The sequence below is a fragment of the Aspergillus costaricaensis genome (assembly GCF_003184835.1).
Source record: "Aspergillus costaricaensis CBS 115574 unplaced genomic scaffold BO79scaffold_1, whole genome shotgun sequence".
Taxonomy (NCBI): Eukaryota; Fungi; Ascomycota; class Eurotiomycetes; order Eurotiales; family Aspergillaceae; genus Aspergillus; species Aspergillus costaricensis.
In genome coordinates this window covers 334,271-349,108 of record NW_020291801.1, presented here as the reverse complement: position 1 = coordinate 349,108, position 14,838 = coordinate 334,271, and the positions used below count along the sequence as shown (strand labels likewise).

Below are 14,838 nucleotides of genomic sequence, written 5' to 3'. Positions count from 1 at the left end.
GTCTTCGTCTAAAGAAGGCGAGGCCGCACCCATCATTGCTGCTGGAGAAGAGTAATCCAGACAGCGTTTATAGTGGATGTAACTTTTCCACCATTATATAGGTTTCCGCGATGTTCTTGTATCTTTGGGCTGAAGCCGGATGGCATATAGAACTGACGGTTGTCAGAGGCACTAGCGGCCTGGTCAAGCAAACCCCAATCGGCTGCCCTAGTTGGCACCCATCTTTGGTAACGTTCTTGTGTTGACGATGCAATTATAGAACCTGATTTGTTAAGGATATTGCATGTCTTCTTTTGGTGCTCTTTTGTTTTTGTCAACATCTGTGTCCCTCTAGGCTACTTCAGGAAACGTGCTAGTTCCGACTGGTGCCATATGCAGCGGGCGGAGCCAGACCCCAAAGGACCACGATCGGCTGCCGTAGATGGTACCCTTCTGCTTGTATCTTTATATGGTGGTACAGACGGTGGCAGGTCTGGATCGATTAAAAGCGCTGTATCTCTTTCTGTTGAGAAGACTTTTAAGGTCTCTCAACATCACCGTGTTTCTCAGCCAGAGATGTAATATATGATTTCAACGGATGTTAAACGTACCGGCTGGCTCAGCCAGAGTCACAGATGACACCCTTTTCTCTTTTGTGACTTTTTAAGAGGTTATACAGACGATCCCAGGTCTGGATCTATCAGTGTTGCATCTCTTTGTTGAGAACTTGTGTTTTCTCAACATCTGCGTTCCTCTAGACTGAAGCCAGGCATCTGTGTAAATTTGACGGAGAGCAGATGCACTAGCAGCTTGAGTCAGGCAGTCCCGATCGGCTATTCCAGATGCCATCCTTTTTTCGTCTGTATATTCTATGATGGTATAGCGTTGTTCCAGTTTTCTGGAGAGTGCAGCACCTCTTTCGTTATGAGCTCTGTTGTGAAGCCAGAGATGGGCTATATAATTCTGACAGGTGTCAGAAGCAGCGAGCTAAATCCGACAGACCGGCCGACCACAATCGGCTGCCTTAGATGGCACCCTTTGCCATCCGCATCATTCTATGATGATACAACGATGGATCTGGCCATCCCGAAAGTATCGTGTGTCCCTTCGTCGAGAGTTCTTTCGTGCTGGGGAATCTGGATAGTGTTAGTTTTTGGTGCTATCTCATAAGATATGATGATGGAATGGAGTGTGAAGAAGTAGAAGAAGGAATATCGACATACCATAAATGATCCAGTCCGCCGCTGTTTAACTTCCTCGCTGTCGGATTCGCTGGCCTCTTTTCGGGCCTATATACCTAGTATGAAGCAGGATATGCTATTGCCTGCAACCGCCAAGGGTCCGTAGTACAGCTCGAATATGTTTTGAACCTGGTGCTAAGTAGATCAAAACGATATATGTATGGCCATTCAGCAGATGGACTGACTCGAATGCTTCAACAGGGGAACTTAAAAGATATATTTAAGCATAGTGCTATATAAAAATTGATAGTATAATATAATGTAGTAATGATAGTAGTAATACTAGTAGCTGCCTGGAAATTGGGAGAAGAGAAGGAGAGAAAAGGGTTGGCACCAGGTTTATATATTGCTTCTCACGTGAGCCGTCATTCAATGCTTCTTCGTGAATATAGCATCATCATGTTGATACCCTATCTTAAGCGAAGTGCACAGTTAGCAGTAAATCAAGAAAAGTGAGATACAATATTCAATCTTATAAGGGAAGTGACGACTTCACTGTGCAATATTCCAAATGCACCCGTGAATTTGGTTGCTGCTATATTGCCGGATTCACGCATCCACAGGACGGTGTGATTCGCCACGCATGCTGGTGAATTCAGGAAGCAATAACAAGCGAAGCTATACAAACCCTAACGCACTGCAACATTACAATGATAATATATGTAATTCTTGCAATCTGTAGTGAAAAAAATAGGTTACTTGCATTGCCAGCGAAGAGTTGTATAGCATACACATTGAATGTGTTTTTAAGGCGTCCAAAATGGGAACAAAAAGCCAAACTGGATGTAGTCAAGCAAAATGCAACCACCTTGCCAGGAATTAGGAAGTTCCCTTAATATCATTTATGACTATGATCGAGTCAGTAGTAATAATATGGAAAGACAAAAGGAAAAAGAAAAGGTCGTGCCCGGGATCGAACCGGGATTGCTGGAATCAGAATCCAGAGTGATAACCATTACACTACACAACCGAAGTTGATGTCTGGGCATCCACTTTAGCCAATATATTCATGTGATACTAAACTAGCTGTCTGTTTGGCATTGTCTACAGCGACATGATCCAACAGCAGAATGTACGTCAGACTCTCTCTTGACATCCTCTCCCCCACTATGATCCAATTGATCCACCTTATCGCTCTTCTTGATCCTCCTCAACTCCTCAAAAATTCCATGATAGGTGAAATTGAACTTTCGGAACCGATAAATCTCCTTCGCCGAGTGCCTCGCCGTAGCTTGCGAAGTATTCAACTGGATCTGCGACGCCCGCGGCCTGCGCACACGATCAAAGTCCTCCAGGATAGTAGGAACATTCTCCCTTGTGACATGGTCTCCAATAAAAAGTCGAAATCCCTCTGCATCTTCAATGGCCTGGCATCCTCCCTGTCCCTGATGAGGCGTCATGGCGTGCGCAGCATCGCCGATCAGGACCGTTCTTCCTCGGATATACGTGGGTAAGGGGTCCTGCATGCGGAGTTGCCAGAGCTTAATGTTTTCTGCTGCGCTGTAGCCATTACCTACATGTTAGCGCACAACATATAGCGTATCAAGGGGAAAAGAGGGCAATACCGGAAATACTTAAGTACCCAGCCCGGAAAGTCCGTAAACAGCGAGATCATCTCGTCTCTGTTACCTGGCGCAGACCACGAGTCGGATGACGCTGGGGTCTTGAGCATATTGTCTGGTGCGAGCACAGCGAAGTTGAGGATCTCGTAGTTCCGACATGGATACATGATCACTCGCCGCTCCGTAGGGTCGAGGGCGTATACACCCAACAAAGTGCCTGGTTTATTTGGGCTCATTATCTCGGGTACTTCTCCATTGTGCAACTCGATGACCTTCTCCCGGGACATGGTGAACCGAAATGCAGAGGAGCCCGATGGTTGAGCGATGATGTATGCGTCGTCGTTGACTACGGGGCCGCGCATGATGGATCGGATGCCGTCCGCGGCTGTTCATTGTTAGTATTGCAACAAAGATATTGTTCAACACCAATTAGACCAGAGTAAAAAAGAAGCATAGAACGAACCAATAACGAGATCTGCCTCCACCACCCCCCCATCCTCCAATATCAATTTCCCCTCATCAACATCCCCATCTACAACCCTCGCCCCAAAACGCACTGTCGCCGGTTCACCACTCAACCCCAACTCTTCCGACGGCGCCGTAGCTAACCGCAAAAGCTCATCTCGCAGATCCACCCGATGATGAAATAACCAGTCTGTCCCGAACTCCTGGACGTAATCGTGGATGGATTCGCGCGTGAGCTCGCCTTGCTTGTTGTACGACAGAACCCGAGTTACTGGGATGGAGCACGCGCGGCGTCGATCAAAGTCTACACTGTTGAGGATGTGCACGGCATTGGGGCCGAGGTTGATGGCGGCCCCGGCCTCGGCTTTGGCGGCTTCGCGCTCGTAGATGGTCACGGTATGTTGCTCGCGGAGGATGCGGGCGGCGAGACAGCCGGCGAGGCCGCTGCCGATTATGGCGACATTCAGGCTGTGTGGTGTCATTATTGGGTGGGTTGTTGGAGTGAGTGATGGTTTGGGAGGGAGGGAGGAGGGGATGGTTGAAGACAGGGATGGGGGGGTGAGGTCATGGGACGGTTTGGTTGGTGATGCATGCCCTTGCGGGTGTGTCTTGCATCTGAATGATCAGGGGGGTAGGGGAAAGATGCAAGGGTCTGTGAGGATCTTTCTTATATAATGGACATTGATTCGTTGGATGCAAGTAATACTTTGGGTATAATTCAATGAATAAGTCTGCTAATTGGTAAAAATCCCCCCCCTCATGACCCCAAACCCAGCTCAGGTATACATTAACAATAAGAGTATCAACAGGATGTACTATAGACAACGCCAGCGCCATCGCCCAAATCAAACACTGAAATTTAGTATCATATCTCGTAAGCTCCCCTCTTCATCAAAGCCTTCAAGACATCGACCACTTCATTCCTCTTCTCCTCTTGCCCCAACATCTCCAATGCCCTTCGCCCCAACGATGCCCCATCACTATCCGCCTTGTCCTCACCAACTGTAAACGTCTCCCCACTATCAGTAGTCATGTTTAGCCCCGCGAAGACATTGGTCCCATTGGGATGCAAGATGCCACTTAGGGTGTTGCTGATCAGCGACCCTAGCGGCACTTTCGCCGTCATGGTCAGATTCTTCATGACCTCCGTGTAGTACGGGACCTGAACGCCCTCGTACTCGACGTTCGCACCGACGGTCGTGAGACTCAAGTAGCCTTCTTTTATGGAGTCGCTTTGTTCACTTAGTATAGGGCCGATGTTCTCGATGAGTTTGCCGAGATCCAAAATCCCTCGTACTGGTGAGGAGTGGTTGCCTGGTCTAAGCACGAGGTTGTTGAGAGTGCAATTTCCGAGGGTGAGGTTGCCGCTGAGGAGATTCATGGTGGTGTTGCCCTGACTTCGGTTAGAGTTGGCTGCAGTGCATAAACCTATAGGAAAACTCACGATTTCAAGAGTCATCACGGACGGGTTGGGGAGAGTGGCGTTGGCGATCAGGTTGGTACCGTCGGATTCAGCAGGAAGAAGAAGTTTTGGATCGGAGATGGAAAAGCCAGCAAAGGAGTTCATGGCTGTCATGTTGAAATATGGAATTAGCAGCTGATAAATATATGGGAGGAGTAGGAGACGCACTGTTTTGCTTAATGTCCTTGTTCAATGTGATCTTGGACTTCAGCTTCCCAATGTAAGCAGTGACGGGAGCCTTGACGGACAATGGAGCATGAGGCTCGAAGACCACACTGCGAACATATTGTGTCCATTGATAGACATCCAAGGGTGTGAATTGGTCATCCACGGTGAGGGTTGTGTTCCCATTGATTGTAGCGCCGTCCATGTACAGCTTTGCCCAGGTGTTGTTCTCCGGGAGAAAGCGATTGAAGAGAGAGAGCGTTAAGTTGTTCATGCGCACAGGGAAGCTGATGGGCAAGTCCAGGGCAGAATTGATGCTGAGCTGGATGGAGTTGGGGCGTGGTTGGAGCACGTCGGCGTGAACGAGGACAAAAGTACCATTGTCCAGGACTCGCTGGGCAATGGCGGGAATAATCAAGCAAAAGCTGATAAATCGTCAGTTGTCGCCCAAAATAGGATGAAGACGAATTAGAAAGAGGGGAAGCATACAAAATGGGCAGAAAAATCGCCAGGAAGATAATGCCCCAAAATGCATAGCAGCACCAGAACCGAGCCCAATGGCGACGCAGAGTCTGCGATCGCGTACGCTTCACCGGCTCCAAGGAGATGGAATGGGCCGTCTCAACATGTTCAATCTCCAGGCCTTCAGTGGGCAGAGGACCACGATGGATACCCAGGGCATATTTGGCCTCTTTGGAGGTGAGATAGGTTTTCTTCTCGTCCATGGTGATGTGGCCCTTGCTGCTGGGACGGTCGCCGGCGAAGAGGGGCGGGAACCGGGGTGCTTGATCTGATATACTAACGGCTGATAGTATGGAGTCATTGGCAAATCCACCGACTAGTTAAAAAACTTCGCTATCGTCGTGATTCTCGTATACACCTGCCGCCCTCGGAATGCAACCCTCAAGCCCCTGCCATCTCTCCGCAAGGATCGTCCCGGAACCCGTCGATCAGTGTAAGTGGGAAATTGCAGGCCCAATGATGACCCATGGATTGGGTTCACATGCGGCCTGGTCAGGGCGACGATCCGCCCGACTATTGAGAACCGCGGTTGAACGTTGTTTTTGGAGCCCGGTTTTGGTGGCCGCTTTTAGGGCATCGCTCGAATTTGGGTTGAAACGGGGGAATGATCCACTGCCTTCTGGGGACGTCGGACTCTTTGCCCGATGGGGATGCGGGGATGCTTATCCGCAGTCCTTTGCAAAGTAAATCCTTGGTCAACTGATACCCTGCTGTGAGAGGTTTGTTGGTCTATCAATTCGCAGGATCGATGATTGATATGCTTTCTCGCTTGCAGGCCGCGGATGTGCCTGTGCCCGTATATTCTCGTACCCCCCTGCAATGCTGCTGCACCGGCATGTGCATCGAGCTGCTTTTTATCAGCGGAGGCCATTAACCACCAATTTGATTTAAACCTGTCAGACCAAAGTAGTAAACCACGCAGCTACTGACTACCACCCATCCCCCTAATCAAACAACCAACTCACGCAAAATGGACGAAAAAGCCGCCGCCGCAGCATCAGACCGCATCTCTCCGGTCTCCTCCCAAACCACCACCGTGACCACCAACCATCTCGAAGCCCTCGATAAGCTCGAAATCCTCCCTCAAATCCTCCAAGAAGGCATCCTCTTCGCCGGCTCCGGCGCCGCTCTCCTCCTCCAAGCGGCCTACCCCAACATCAAATCTGCCTTTGAGGAAGCCAACAAAACCAAGACCGAAACTATCACCCCAGCCAACACCAGTAACGACAGCAACCTCGCCAACGACCTTAGCAACACCCTTCAAACTGCCCTCAGCTACATCGCCTGTCTCGTCTTTGGCACCAAAGAGGAGAAGAAACTCCTCCTCGACCTCCTCCAAAAAGACAACGCCCCTCTCCCCACCAAACTCCCCTGCGACCCCTACATCCAGCTCTGGCTCACAGCCACCCTCTACGCAACCGCTACCGACTTCTACCAGCGCATCTACGGCCGCGTTGATTACCGCACTGCCGAGAAAGCCTACATTGAGTTTACTACGATTTTGTCCTGTCTCAACATCGCCAAGGACGTCTGGCCGCCCACTCGTCAGGCGTTCTGGACGTACTGGGATGACCAGATCGAGCGGTTGAATGTCAGCGGGGATGCGCATCTCTTCGCGAAGGATCTTCTGAATCGGACGGATTTCCCTCGCTGGGTTTCGACCGTGAAACCCTTGCTGAGGGTCATTACGATCGAGATGCTCCCGCCTCGGATTCGCGAAGCGTATGGGCTCAAGTCGTCGGCTAAGACGAGAGGCTTGTATCGCGGGACGATGGGGTTCTCGGTCGCGGTGTATCCGGCGTTGCCTGCGTCCATGAGAGGGTATCCGTTGAGGTATTATTTGGGGGAGTTGAAGGCGAAGTTGAATGCTTAGCTAGCTTTTCTTTTTCTTTGTTTTATTTAGTTGGCTAGGATAGTTAGGTTTTTGCTATGGTTTGGGCTAGTGATTTGGAGTATTAGGAGCAATTAAAGCAATAATATCATTATCATCATTCTCATTCAGTTTACTATATCCTATATACTACTATTTGCACATCACGCAGTCTTCATAATAGCCGTCAATAATGCCGATACATCAGTGACCAACTATACCACATTCATCAGCGTTACACTCTCTCACGTAGTACATTCTGAAGGAAGAATAGAAGCTTACCGGCAACGCATCCCCAATCAACTCACTCGTCTCATTAACAAACGACGTCGTCAACAGCAAATCTGCATTATCGATGATATTCTGCAACTTGTCGATATTGCTACTCGACAACAACTTTTGCAAGTTCTGCGGCGTATCGCCGCCCAGTAGCACTGCTGCCCCCTTGACGATCGTTTCCAGGTTGTCGACTGTGTCTTGACTGAGGAGTTCCTTAAGGTTGTCGATGAGGGACGGGAGGTCGGATAGTAGGCCTGTGGATTGGGGGCTTCGGGGGCCGACCGGGTTGGGGTTGGGATTAGCGAGGGTTAGGGAGATTGGGGCGAGGGTGGTGCTGAAGAGAAGGAGGTGTTTGAGATTCATTTTGATTTTTGGTGTTTGGTTTCGGATTCGATGGGTTAGATTTGGAATTGAATTGATTATGAATTGGTAGGGGGTATCAGGAGAGTTACTGTTGTGTGCTTAATTATATGGACTGTCGCTTTATACTATTATAGGGGGGTTATTAGTAGTATTTCTGGGCTTACTTATCGGGCCCCAGAATTGAGCGAGAGAATTGAGCGAGACTGACTAGTACTATGTAGTACTAGTACTTAGAAGATGTTCGAGATCCCTTGCCTTGGAAGAGAGAGGGAGAGCGGGTTTGTTGGCCACCATGCCAAATGCTACCTCCGAGGATAATTGTGTTCCTAGTTAGGGAGAATCTGACCTACATGTGAACCGAGCAAGGAAAGGATAAGCTCTAGCGCTCTGATGTCTAGTAACTAGTGTATGCTACGCTACGCCACCGTTTAATATCAACATTCAACACCCCGCATCTTAGGGCTCACTAAACTGTCGATCACCCCCGGCGTGGCCCAATAGCGGCGTGGTGCCTCCCGCAGGAGCAGGAACCAGTTAATCTATTTTACTGTGGCGGAGGGAAAGCGGGAGAGGGGAAACAGGAACATGAGGTTGTTCCTCGGACCGAACGGTACATGTGATTTTGCTTGTTCCATTTTAGCAAACGCACGATGGATGTGTGGTATCTATCTTGCAGGATGAAGAGGAGGGGGATAAGATACTTTGATCCTGAGTGCTGGGTTGGGTACCGTGCGTCTAGATGCATGCATGCACCTCCTCTCGTCTCGTGTCGTGCTCGGAGATATGCCTGGATTGGGATAGTGTGGGATCTAGACTGGGATGCTCAACGATTGTATTTGGGAAGATCTAATCTCATGTTTATCACCCAGTTCTTTGGTGGCAGCTAGCTTGTTCTTGGTGTGGTTGCGGTTCTGGCCGTTCTTGGCTTGTGCGCAAAGTGCCATGTTTCTTTTCCTTTCACCAATTTTGAAGTGCTGCTTCCTCGATTAGTGTGATGGTGATTGTCAATGGGAAATTAGCTATGTTTGGAGCTAGAGTGTTGTGGGAATAAGGATGTTTTAAGTACCTGGGTTGAGTGAAGGCTCTTTTTTGGGCCTCGTGGTGGGTTCTCATTATTGGGTTCGGGCGGCTCTTGCTATACTTAGCAACGGCGGTTCTAGAAGATGAACGCGATGTGCAGTTTCAGGGTGATCGCTCTGGTGAGACTGGACTATTTTGGATATGTTTTAGTCTTATCTTTGATGGGAATGATGGACGTGTATGGGGTGATTGATGTTATAAAGGGGAAATGCCCATATTTTGGATGGCTTGAGATTGTTGGTTTGGTGAAACAGCAATGGTGAGACAACTAAACGATTTTCTTGCAGTGATAATCCAGCCAAGGTAACGCTAAGAATACTTTTACTCGCAGCAAAGTTTCCTTCTAGCGATTTTGAGTCTTGCGGTATTCTGCAGGCTGCAGCATCTCTAGAGAGCATCCGGTTGTGAATACTGCTTTCAACGAGAGCCGACACGGCACAATAAGGATAAGATCCTAATTACAGAACTGCTGAATTAACAGGCAGAGTTTTCAATAGGGGTGAATAGATAGGCAGGTGATCTGCCTACTCCGTCCGTTTCCTCATCGATCATGAGTGCAGCCAGCGCTGGTTAACTACGAGATATCATTCGAGCGTTCAAGTATGTGCCGTTAGAGTCACAACTAGAGCTCTGTAGCTCTCTAACAGGATACTTGGACGTGGATATCATGAAATTCCCAAGTTTTGCTTCCTCGTCGCTATACTGCAACAACAACAACATACACATTGGATATGTGAGGGTCGTCCCAAGAATCATTATTCTCATCTAAGCTTTGTCGCAGGGTTTTAATTGTAACATATCAGAAGCTCCGAGTAACAGGGTCTTTAACGGTGTGCTAAAATTCTAGAAAAACCTCACTATAGCTAGAAGTAACCTCTACAGTGGCTAGAGGTATCGTCACCATCCCCGAGTTCATCTTGGTCACATATATCTTCAAGTCAGAAGACAATGTCCCGCCTGTCTTGCCATTTGATATGCGCCATGATATGACATAGGGTAGATTTTCTGCCAGTGGGTATTTTAAGGTTGAACAACGTCGTACTATGTATATGGTTCTGGAAGTTGTAATTGTCTTCATTTGCAGCGAGGTCACTTTGTGCTGTCTTATTCGTGGCGTCTATGTATACAGTGTAGTCCACTCCAAATCTGAAGTGGACAGAACACAAGAATGTAATTGTCCTGGCAACGAGGAACCCACTATAACACAATTTGACATACATACCTTTGCTAATCGATCAATAGTATCAAATTAAGTGCCATTGGATCTATAGTATCTATGCACGTGACCCCGTGACATTTGGGCCTGGCTTCCAGACGCCTTTTATTACTGACGCGTCAAACCTACTTCAATTTTGGGTTAACTCGCAGGCGGCCAGCACATCCCTTAAATTGGCTAGGGTTTACAATGAAATCATGCTACGATATGTCAGATACACTCAAGCGCAAGGCCATTGACGATCCCCAGTGTCCTTCTGTACGGCCTCGCGGTCACTTCAGGCCGCAACCAACGATAAGATGGTCAATCGAGCCCAATTCGATTGATTCAATTCTACGCGATAACAGTCGAGACCGCCTCTATGTCCCTCCGGTAGCCTGGACTATGAGACATCTACGGCTCTTGGGTTGCGGGTTCAGTCTGAAGACCAGCAAAAGGAAGAATCGCCCACACTAGCAAGTCATGTTATCGGATTCGCCCGTTCACGATCTTCAAAAACCAAATCTGCCTGCAGACCTTCGTCGTGCAATGTTGCAGTTTGCAGGGCGAAGGACGTTGGAGGTCAAGAAAACGGCTATCAAAGAAATAGTTGGCGCCTATGGTTTCTCCCGTCTCAGGCAGTTGACTTTGATGCCTGCCCTCGACCGACCTTGCTAACAGCCACCACAGCTATGAATCTTTGTCTTTCTACTTCCGCCTGCAGCCTGTCGCGAGTGTTTGGACAGAGGGCGTATTCTCCCGCAACTCCACTGGCCCATCTCTCGCCTATGTCACATTCGATGGAATATAATACCGTCGGAGCAAGTTCGTACACAACTCACCGGGAAAGGGATTCAATGAGCCCGTGTTTAGGACATGTGATAAAAAGCTGCGATCTCTTCAGCCAGAAAATACTGTCGAAGATCCATATATAATGGGAATATTAATCGCGCTTGCCCAAGAGCAGCGGCGGCACAGGCAGAGAACTGAGCAGCACGACGAAGAAGCTGCTGAGTGCTCAATCATGAAACGTGACGATGGACACACAGCCAACAGCACATCTCCTAGCACCCCACCTCGTTGCGGCACCGACCGAAGCCCCCATTACTGTGGCCAGTGTCTTAGGGTATGTAACACATCATACAGATATATTATCAAGGCTTGCTGAAGAATTTGAAGGTCGCCATCCTTGCCACTTCTGGAGTGAAAGACGAATGTCTATACGTCTACACCGCTTCTATCTCTGTCACGTTTGTTGGGAAGTTTGATGAACCGTGGCGCTCTTCACCGAGCCCCCCGGTTGTGATAGAATACTATCCTATCTCTCTAAGATCTCCTATAAAGTCGTTGAACAAGCTGCACCGAGTACTCTGTGTTGAATCATGCCGCTTCTGCGCCGGCGATAACCCACAAGCTCTTGGCTGAGCCTATGAAATCTTATCTTGATATAACGACTTCTACCATTTCCAACGCGAAGCATGAAAGACATTAGGCCGCCAAGGATACTACTACGTGCTTCACGATGCCTAAGAGCCCAAAAAACCGAGCTTAATTACATTTCCCCCAATATGCGATTCGGAGTCCGGTGCTTGTTCATGCTTGAAACCTTGATAAACCCAGCAATCCCTCGGAGCCATATGGTCTCTTCAGGGACCCATGCATGGTACGCAAGAGAAAAGCTGTTGGGCCCGACGTCTGGAAGCTAGAGTCGACTTCCTTTAGTAGTCACGAGTGACATCCGCCCTGCTTCTCTCCAGGTCCAATAGCATCACAATGTATAGAGCCGTGACGTCTGTTAATGGTTTACAAACTGCAAAAGGTTGAGAATTTGCACAATTTGACAGTAACATGACTCCCGTGATGGCCAGATTTCGGAGCCAAAAGTTTACTATCATACACTAGAGTGACCGAATTTCTCAAGGACCAAGCTCCTTGATAGAAGGCTTGGATGGACAGCATCATTCCAAACCCCATATCTCTCTCACTGCGGTTGCTTTTCGTCTACGTGATAACCAAGATGAATAACATATCACGGCGTCTAGTAAAATATGTGTAGGAATGGATTGAAATACTTCCGAAGTTCTATAGAAACCAAAGTAATGGTTGATATGCAGTAGGAATAAACAACCTCGATATTATCAATATGTACAACGAACGGTCATCATCATGCAACGCTCTATGGCAAGAATAAAAGAACGACTGGCAATTCCTACTTGTCAAGTGATACCATGGCACTCCGAAAACTCCAGGTAACCAGTGATGACATTGACGAGTCAGGAATAAGGATATTATATAGCTATAGCATAATGCTAGTTCAGCTGGACGTAGTTTGCTGGGTACACGAGTTAGCAAGCTAGTTCTCAATAATGACCACGGTCATGCTTACCAGGAAATTGTCCCTCTCGTCCGTCAACACGGCCGCTCCACCACTCATTCTGGTTATCCGTTCGCTGTGTGATCTCGATGACATCACCGGCGGAGAAGCTCAGATCGCCGTGCGCCTGGGCCTCGTAGTCATATAGTGCGGTGACCGTTTCGACGGGAGCGCTGAATCGAGCGGGCTTAGGTTTCGGGGGCGGAGGGGCGGGCTTGCTCTTCGCGGCGGCGGTAAAGCTGCTGCCTGCAGTGGCAGAGTAAGGCGGCGGGGGGTTTTCGACAACATCGGGATCTCGCTGACGTGAGGCGTAACCACTCTTGCCCTCTTGCGCCAATTTGTCCTTGGGGGTAAGCTTCGAGCCGGGTTTGCGCCCGCCCGTGGCTTTGAAATGGACGATGCTGAGCTCTTCGGCGCGCTCCTTGACGTCTCCGCGCTTGTTCTCGAACGCTTCCTCGATGTCCAGGTTCAGATCGAAGTAGCCGATATTGATGCCCTGCATTCGCTCGTGTAGTGTGTAGAAGACGTTCAGTTGCATGTAGTAGAAGGACTGGAACAGAGGACGGATGAATTCGGCCTCCAGGGCGAACAGCTTGGGCAGCTCGTCCTTGAGCAGGTCATTGTAGTAGTTGTAATCCTGTGTCGCTTGCTCCACATCATTTTCAGCCTTGTAGAGCGCCTTCTCATCCTTCAGCGACTTGTCCTTTTTATCCTGCAGCTTCTTGAGTGAGTTCTTGTGGCGGTCGTAGTCCAGTTTCTTGTGGTCTCGCTTCACCGCGACTTTGCGGATCACCTTGATTACCTCCAATAGCTGCTGTGCAGGGCTGATGACGCGGGTGTCGATCATCTCTAACTCGGGCACCAGCGATTCTTGGAGGTCCCGCACAATCGCCTCGTATTCCTCACATGCCCGGATACCCTCCGGATTGCCCTCGATTGTATAGGAGCTAGGGTCAGAAGCACGACCGGAGATGGGTTTGTAGAGCTCCGTCATCGCTTTGGAGAATCCGATTTGGTGGTTCAGCATGCCTAGAAAAAAGGTCAGTCAGCAAAAAGGAGGGGTAGCTGCGAGACGGGGGGATCCGTGTGTACCATTGATGGCATCGAAGTACTTCTTGGACTCATCGTGCAGTTTCTTGGTCTCCTTTTCGAGTTCTTGAAACCGCCGCTCAGCGTCCAGGTAGACAGGGTCCTTGGTATGCTCGCCAATATTGAACTTGGCCTTGAACTGTTGTGGAGCGCGGACAATGCTCTTCTGAAAGCCCTTCAAACTCATCTCTGATTGGCCGCAGGTCGCCCAACGCCTGCGGAAGGGTTCGGTTTAGGAGAACAGGAGAGTGGTGGTGATAGGAAGTGGTGTAAAGGGGTCGGGAGACGGTCGCAAAGGCGTAGGAGCGTCGAGGAAGTTGAATAACCAAAGCAGATCAGACCAGGGATCTCGTGGTAGGCCAGAAGTGGGGAGGAAGTGCCTTTTGTTCACGGCAAAGGGACTAGTGAGGACTAAAGAATACTGGCTGCCGGTGACGGTTAGACTGCCATGGTTCGTGGCTGAGCTATGACATAATGCTCTGCCTGCTCACCGTGGCTGAGTTTCAATGTGGCTCCCCCTTTCTTGTTCGTGTTTGGGTGTTGGTTCTAGTTGGGTTCCTGGTCAAATGGTAAGGCTGCAGAAGGGAAAGGAAAAAAAAATAGTATGGAGTAGCCTGGAGACTATAATAGTAAGTAAGCAAAAAAATCTATAAGATCAGCCCCTCTCCAGGCTCCAGAACTTCTTCTTCTTCTCTCCCGACCCCTGAAGAACTTCGATCCCAGATGTGGCTCAGGGTCGGATCGTAGGGCCGATTATTCAGCCGGGGGGGCTCGGAGTGTCGGAAGCAGCAGCAGCAAAGATTCTCCATGGCTTTTGCGGTGTTTGTTAGGCACCAGAGTATCCGGTTGCACTAGTGGCCACTATCGTCAACACAGACCTCGACGCCCAAGAATTCTTCCCTCGTTTTCCGCCGGTTTCTGCCACATCAATGGTCCTGTGCCCCGTGATCGGTCGAGCGTTGGTTGTCACGATGCTTTCTTCTCAGCTCGTCAGCCGTCAGCCGTCAGCGGCCAACACATAAGGCTGGGTCATCCCAGTGGGAAATCCGGGGAAATTCACCGATGACAATGTTGTCGGCCAGCAACATCAACGGGACTCAATGATTGTCTCACAATGAATGTGGAATGTGCGCCCCATAGCTGTGTGCCTGGATTCGGTCATCCCTTCTAGGATCTTTCGTCTGATCAATCA

The 14,838-nt window shown here is 49.2% G+C and overlaps 5 protein-coding genes and 1 non-coding gene across 6 annotated transcripts; 1 reads left to right on the top strand and 5 right to left on the bottom strand.

Annotated features, from left to right (window-relative positions):
* Window positions 1-2,118: 2,118 nt before the first annotated feature.
* Window positions 2,119-2,190, bottom strand: BO79DRAFT_t2. Its single transcript has one exon. It is a non-coding gene; the product is annotated as a tRNA-Gln (tRNA).
* Window positions 2,191-2,242: 52 nt separating this feature from the next.
* Window positions 2,243-3,729, bottom strand: BO79DRAFT_261073 (FAD binding domain protein; the record flags this gene model as incomplete). Its single annotated transcript, XM_025686451.1, has 3 exons — window positions 2,243-2,720; window positions 2,786-3,167; window positions 3,246-3,729. 3 exons carry the CDS (start codon window positions 3,727-3,729, stop codon window positions 2,243-2,245), a joined length of 1,344 nt encoding a protein of 447 aa, XP_025544961.1.
* Window positions 3,730-3,980: 251 nt separating this feature from the next.
* BO79DRAFT_162666 (DUF3712 domain-containing protein) lies at window positions 3,981-5,599 on the bottom strand (the record flags this gene model as incomplete). The annotated part of the gene is made up of 4 exons (XM_025679081.1): window positions 3,981-4,640; window positions 4,692-4,816; window positions 4,878-5,299; window positions 5,364-5,599. 4 exons carry the CDS (start codon window positions 5,597-5,599, stop codon window positions 4,113-4,115), a joined length of 1,311 nt encoding a protein of 436 aa, XP_025544960.1. The 3' UTR covers window positions 3,981-4,112.
* Window positions 5,600-6,366: 767 nt separating this feature from the next.
* BO79DRAFT_184424 (oxygenase MpaB family protein) lies at window positions 6,367-7,349 on the top strand (the record flags this gene model as incomplete). The annotated part of the gene is made up of 1 exon (XM_025680326.1): window positions 6,367-7,349. The coding sequence occupies one exon, from the start codon at window positions 6,367-6,369 to the stop codon at window positions 7,267-7,269; it is 903 nt and encodes a 300-aa protein (XP_025544959.1). The 3' UTR covers window positions 7,270-7,349.
* Window positions 7,350-7,389: 40 nt separating this feature from the next.
* On the bottom strand, window positions 7,390-7,993 carry BO79DRAFT_283537 (uncharacterized protein). The gene is made up of 2 exons (XM_025688154.1): window positions 7,549-7,993; window positions 7,390-7,481 (listed from the first exon to the last, which is right to left on the bottom strand). The coding sequence occupies exons 1-2, from the start codon at window positions 7,906-7,908 to the stop codon at window positions 7,431-7,433; spliced, it is 411 nt and encodes a 136-aa protein (XP_025544958.1). The 5' UTR covers window positions 7,909-7,993; the 3' UTR covers window positions 7,390-7,430.
* Window positions 7,994-12,248: 4,255 nt separating this feature from the next.
* On the bottom strand, window positions 12,249-14,089 carry BO79DRAFT_206017 (amphiphysin). Its single transcript, XM_025681892.1, has 3 exons — window positions 13,650-14,089; window positions 12,570-13,586; window positions 12,249-12,515 (listed from the first exon to the last, which is right to left on the bottom strand). Exons 1-3 carry the CDS (start codon window positions 13,831-13,833, stop codon window positions 12,493-12,495), a joined length of 1,224 nt encoding a protein of 407 aa, XP_025544957.1. The 5' UTR covers window positions 13,834-14,089; the 3' UTR covers window positions 12,249-12,492.
* Between the last annotated feature and the right edge of the window lie 749 nt (window positions 14,090-14,838).

Coding starts and splice junctions, on each gene's coding strand:
- BO79DRAFT_283537 (XM_025688154.1), bottom strand. CDS start 7,908: ATGAATCTCAAACACCTCCTTCTCTTCAGCACCACCCTCGCCCCAATC. Junction 7,482..7,548: donor TGATTGGGGATGCGTTGCCG/GTAAGCTTCTAT, acceptor AATGTGGTATAG/TTGGTCACTGATGTATCGGC.
- BO79DRAFT_206017 (XM_025681892.1), bottom strand. CDS start 13,833: ATGAGTTTGAAGGGCTTTCAGAAGAGCATTGTCCGCGCTCCACAACAG. Junction 13,587..13,649: donor GTACTTCGATGCCATCAATG/GTACACACGGAT, acceptor CCTTTTTTCTAG/GCATGCTGAACCACCAAATC. Junction 12,516..12,569: donor ACGAGAGGGACAATTTCCTG/GTAAGCATGACC, acceptor TCGTGTACCCAG/CAAACTACGTCCAGCTGAAC.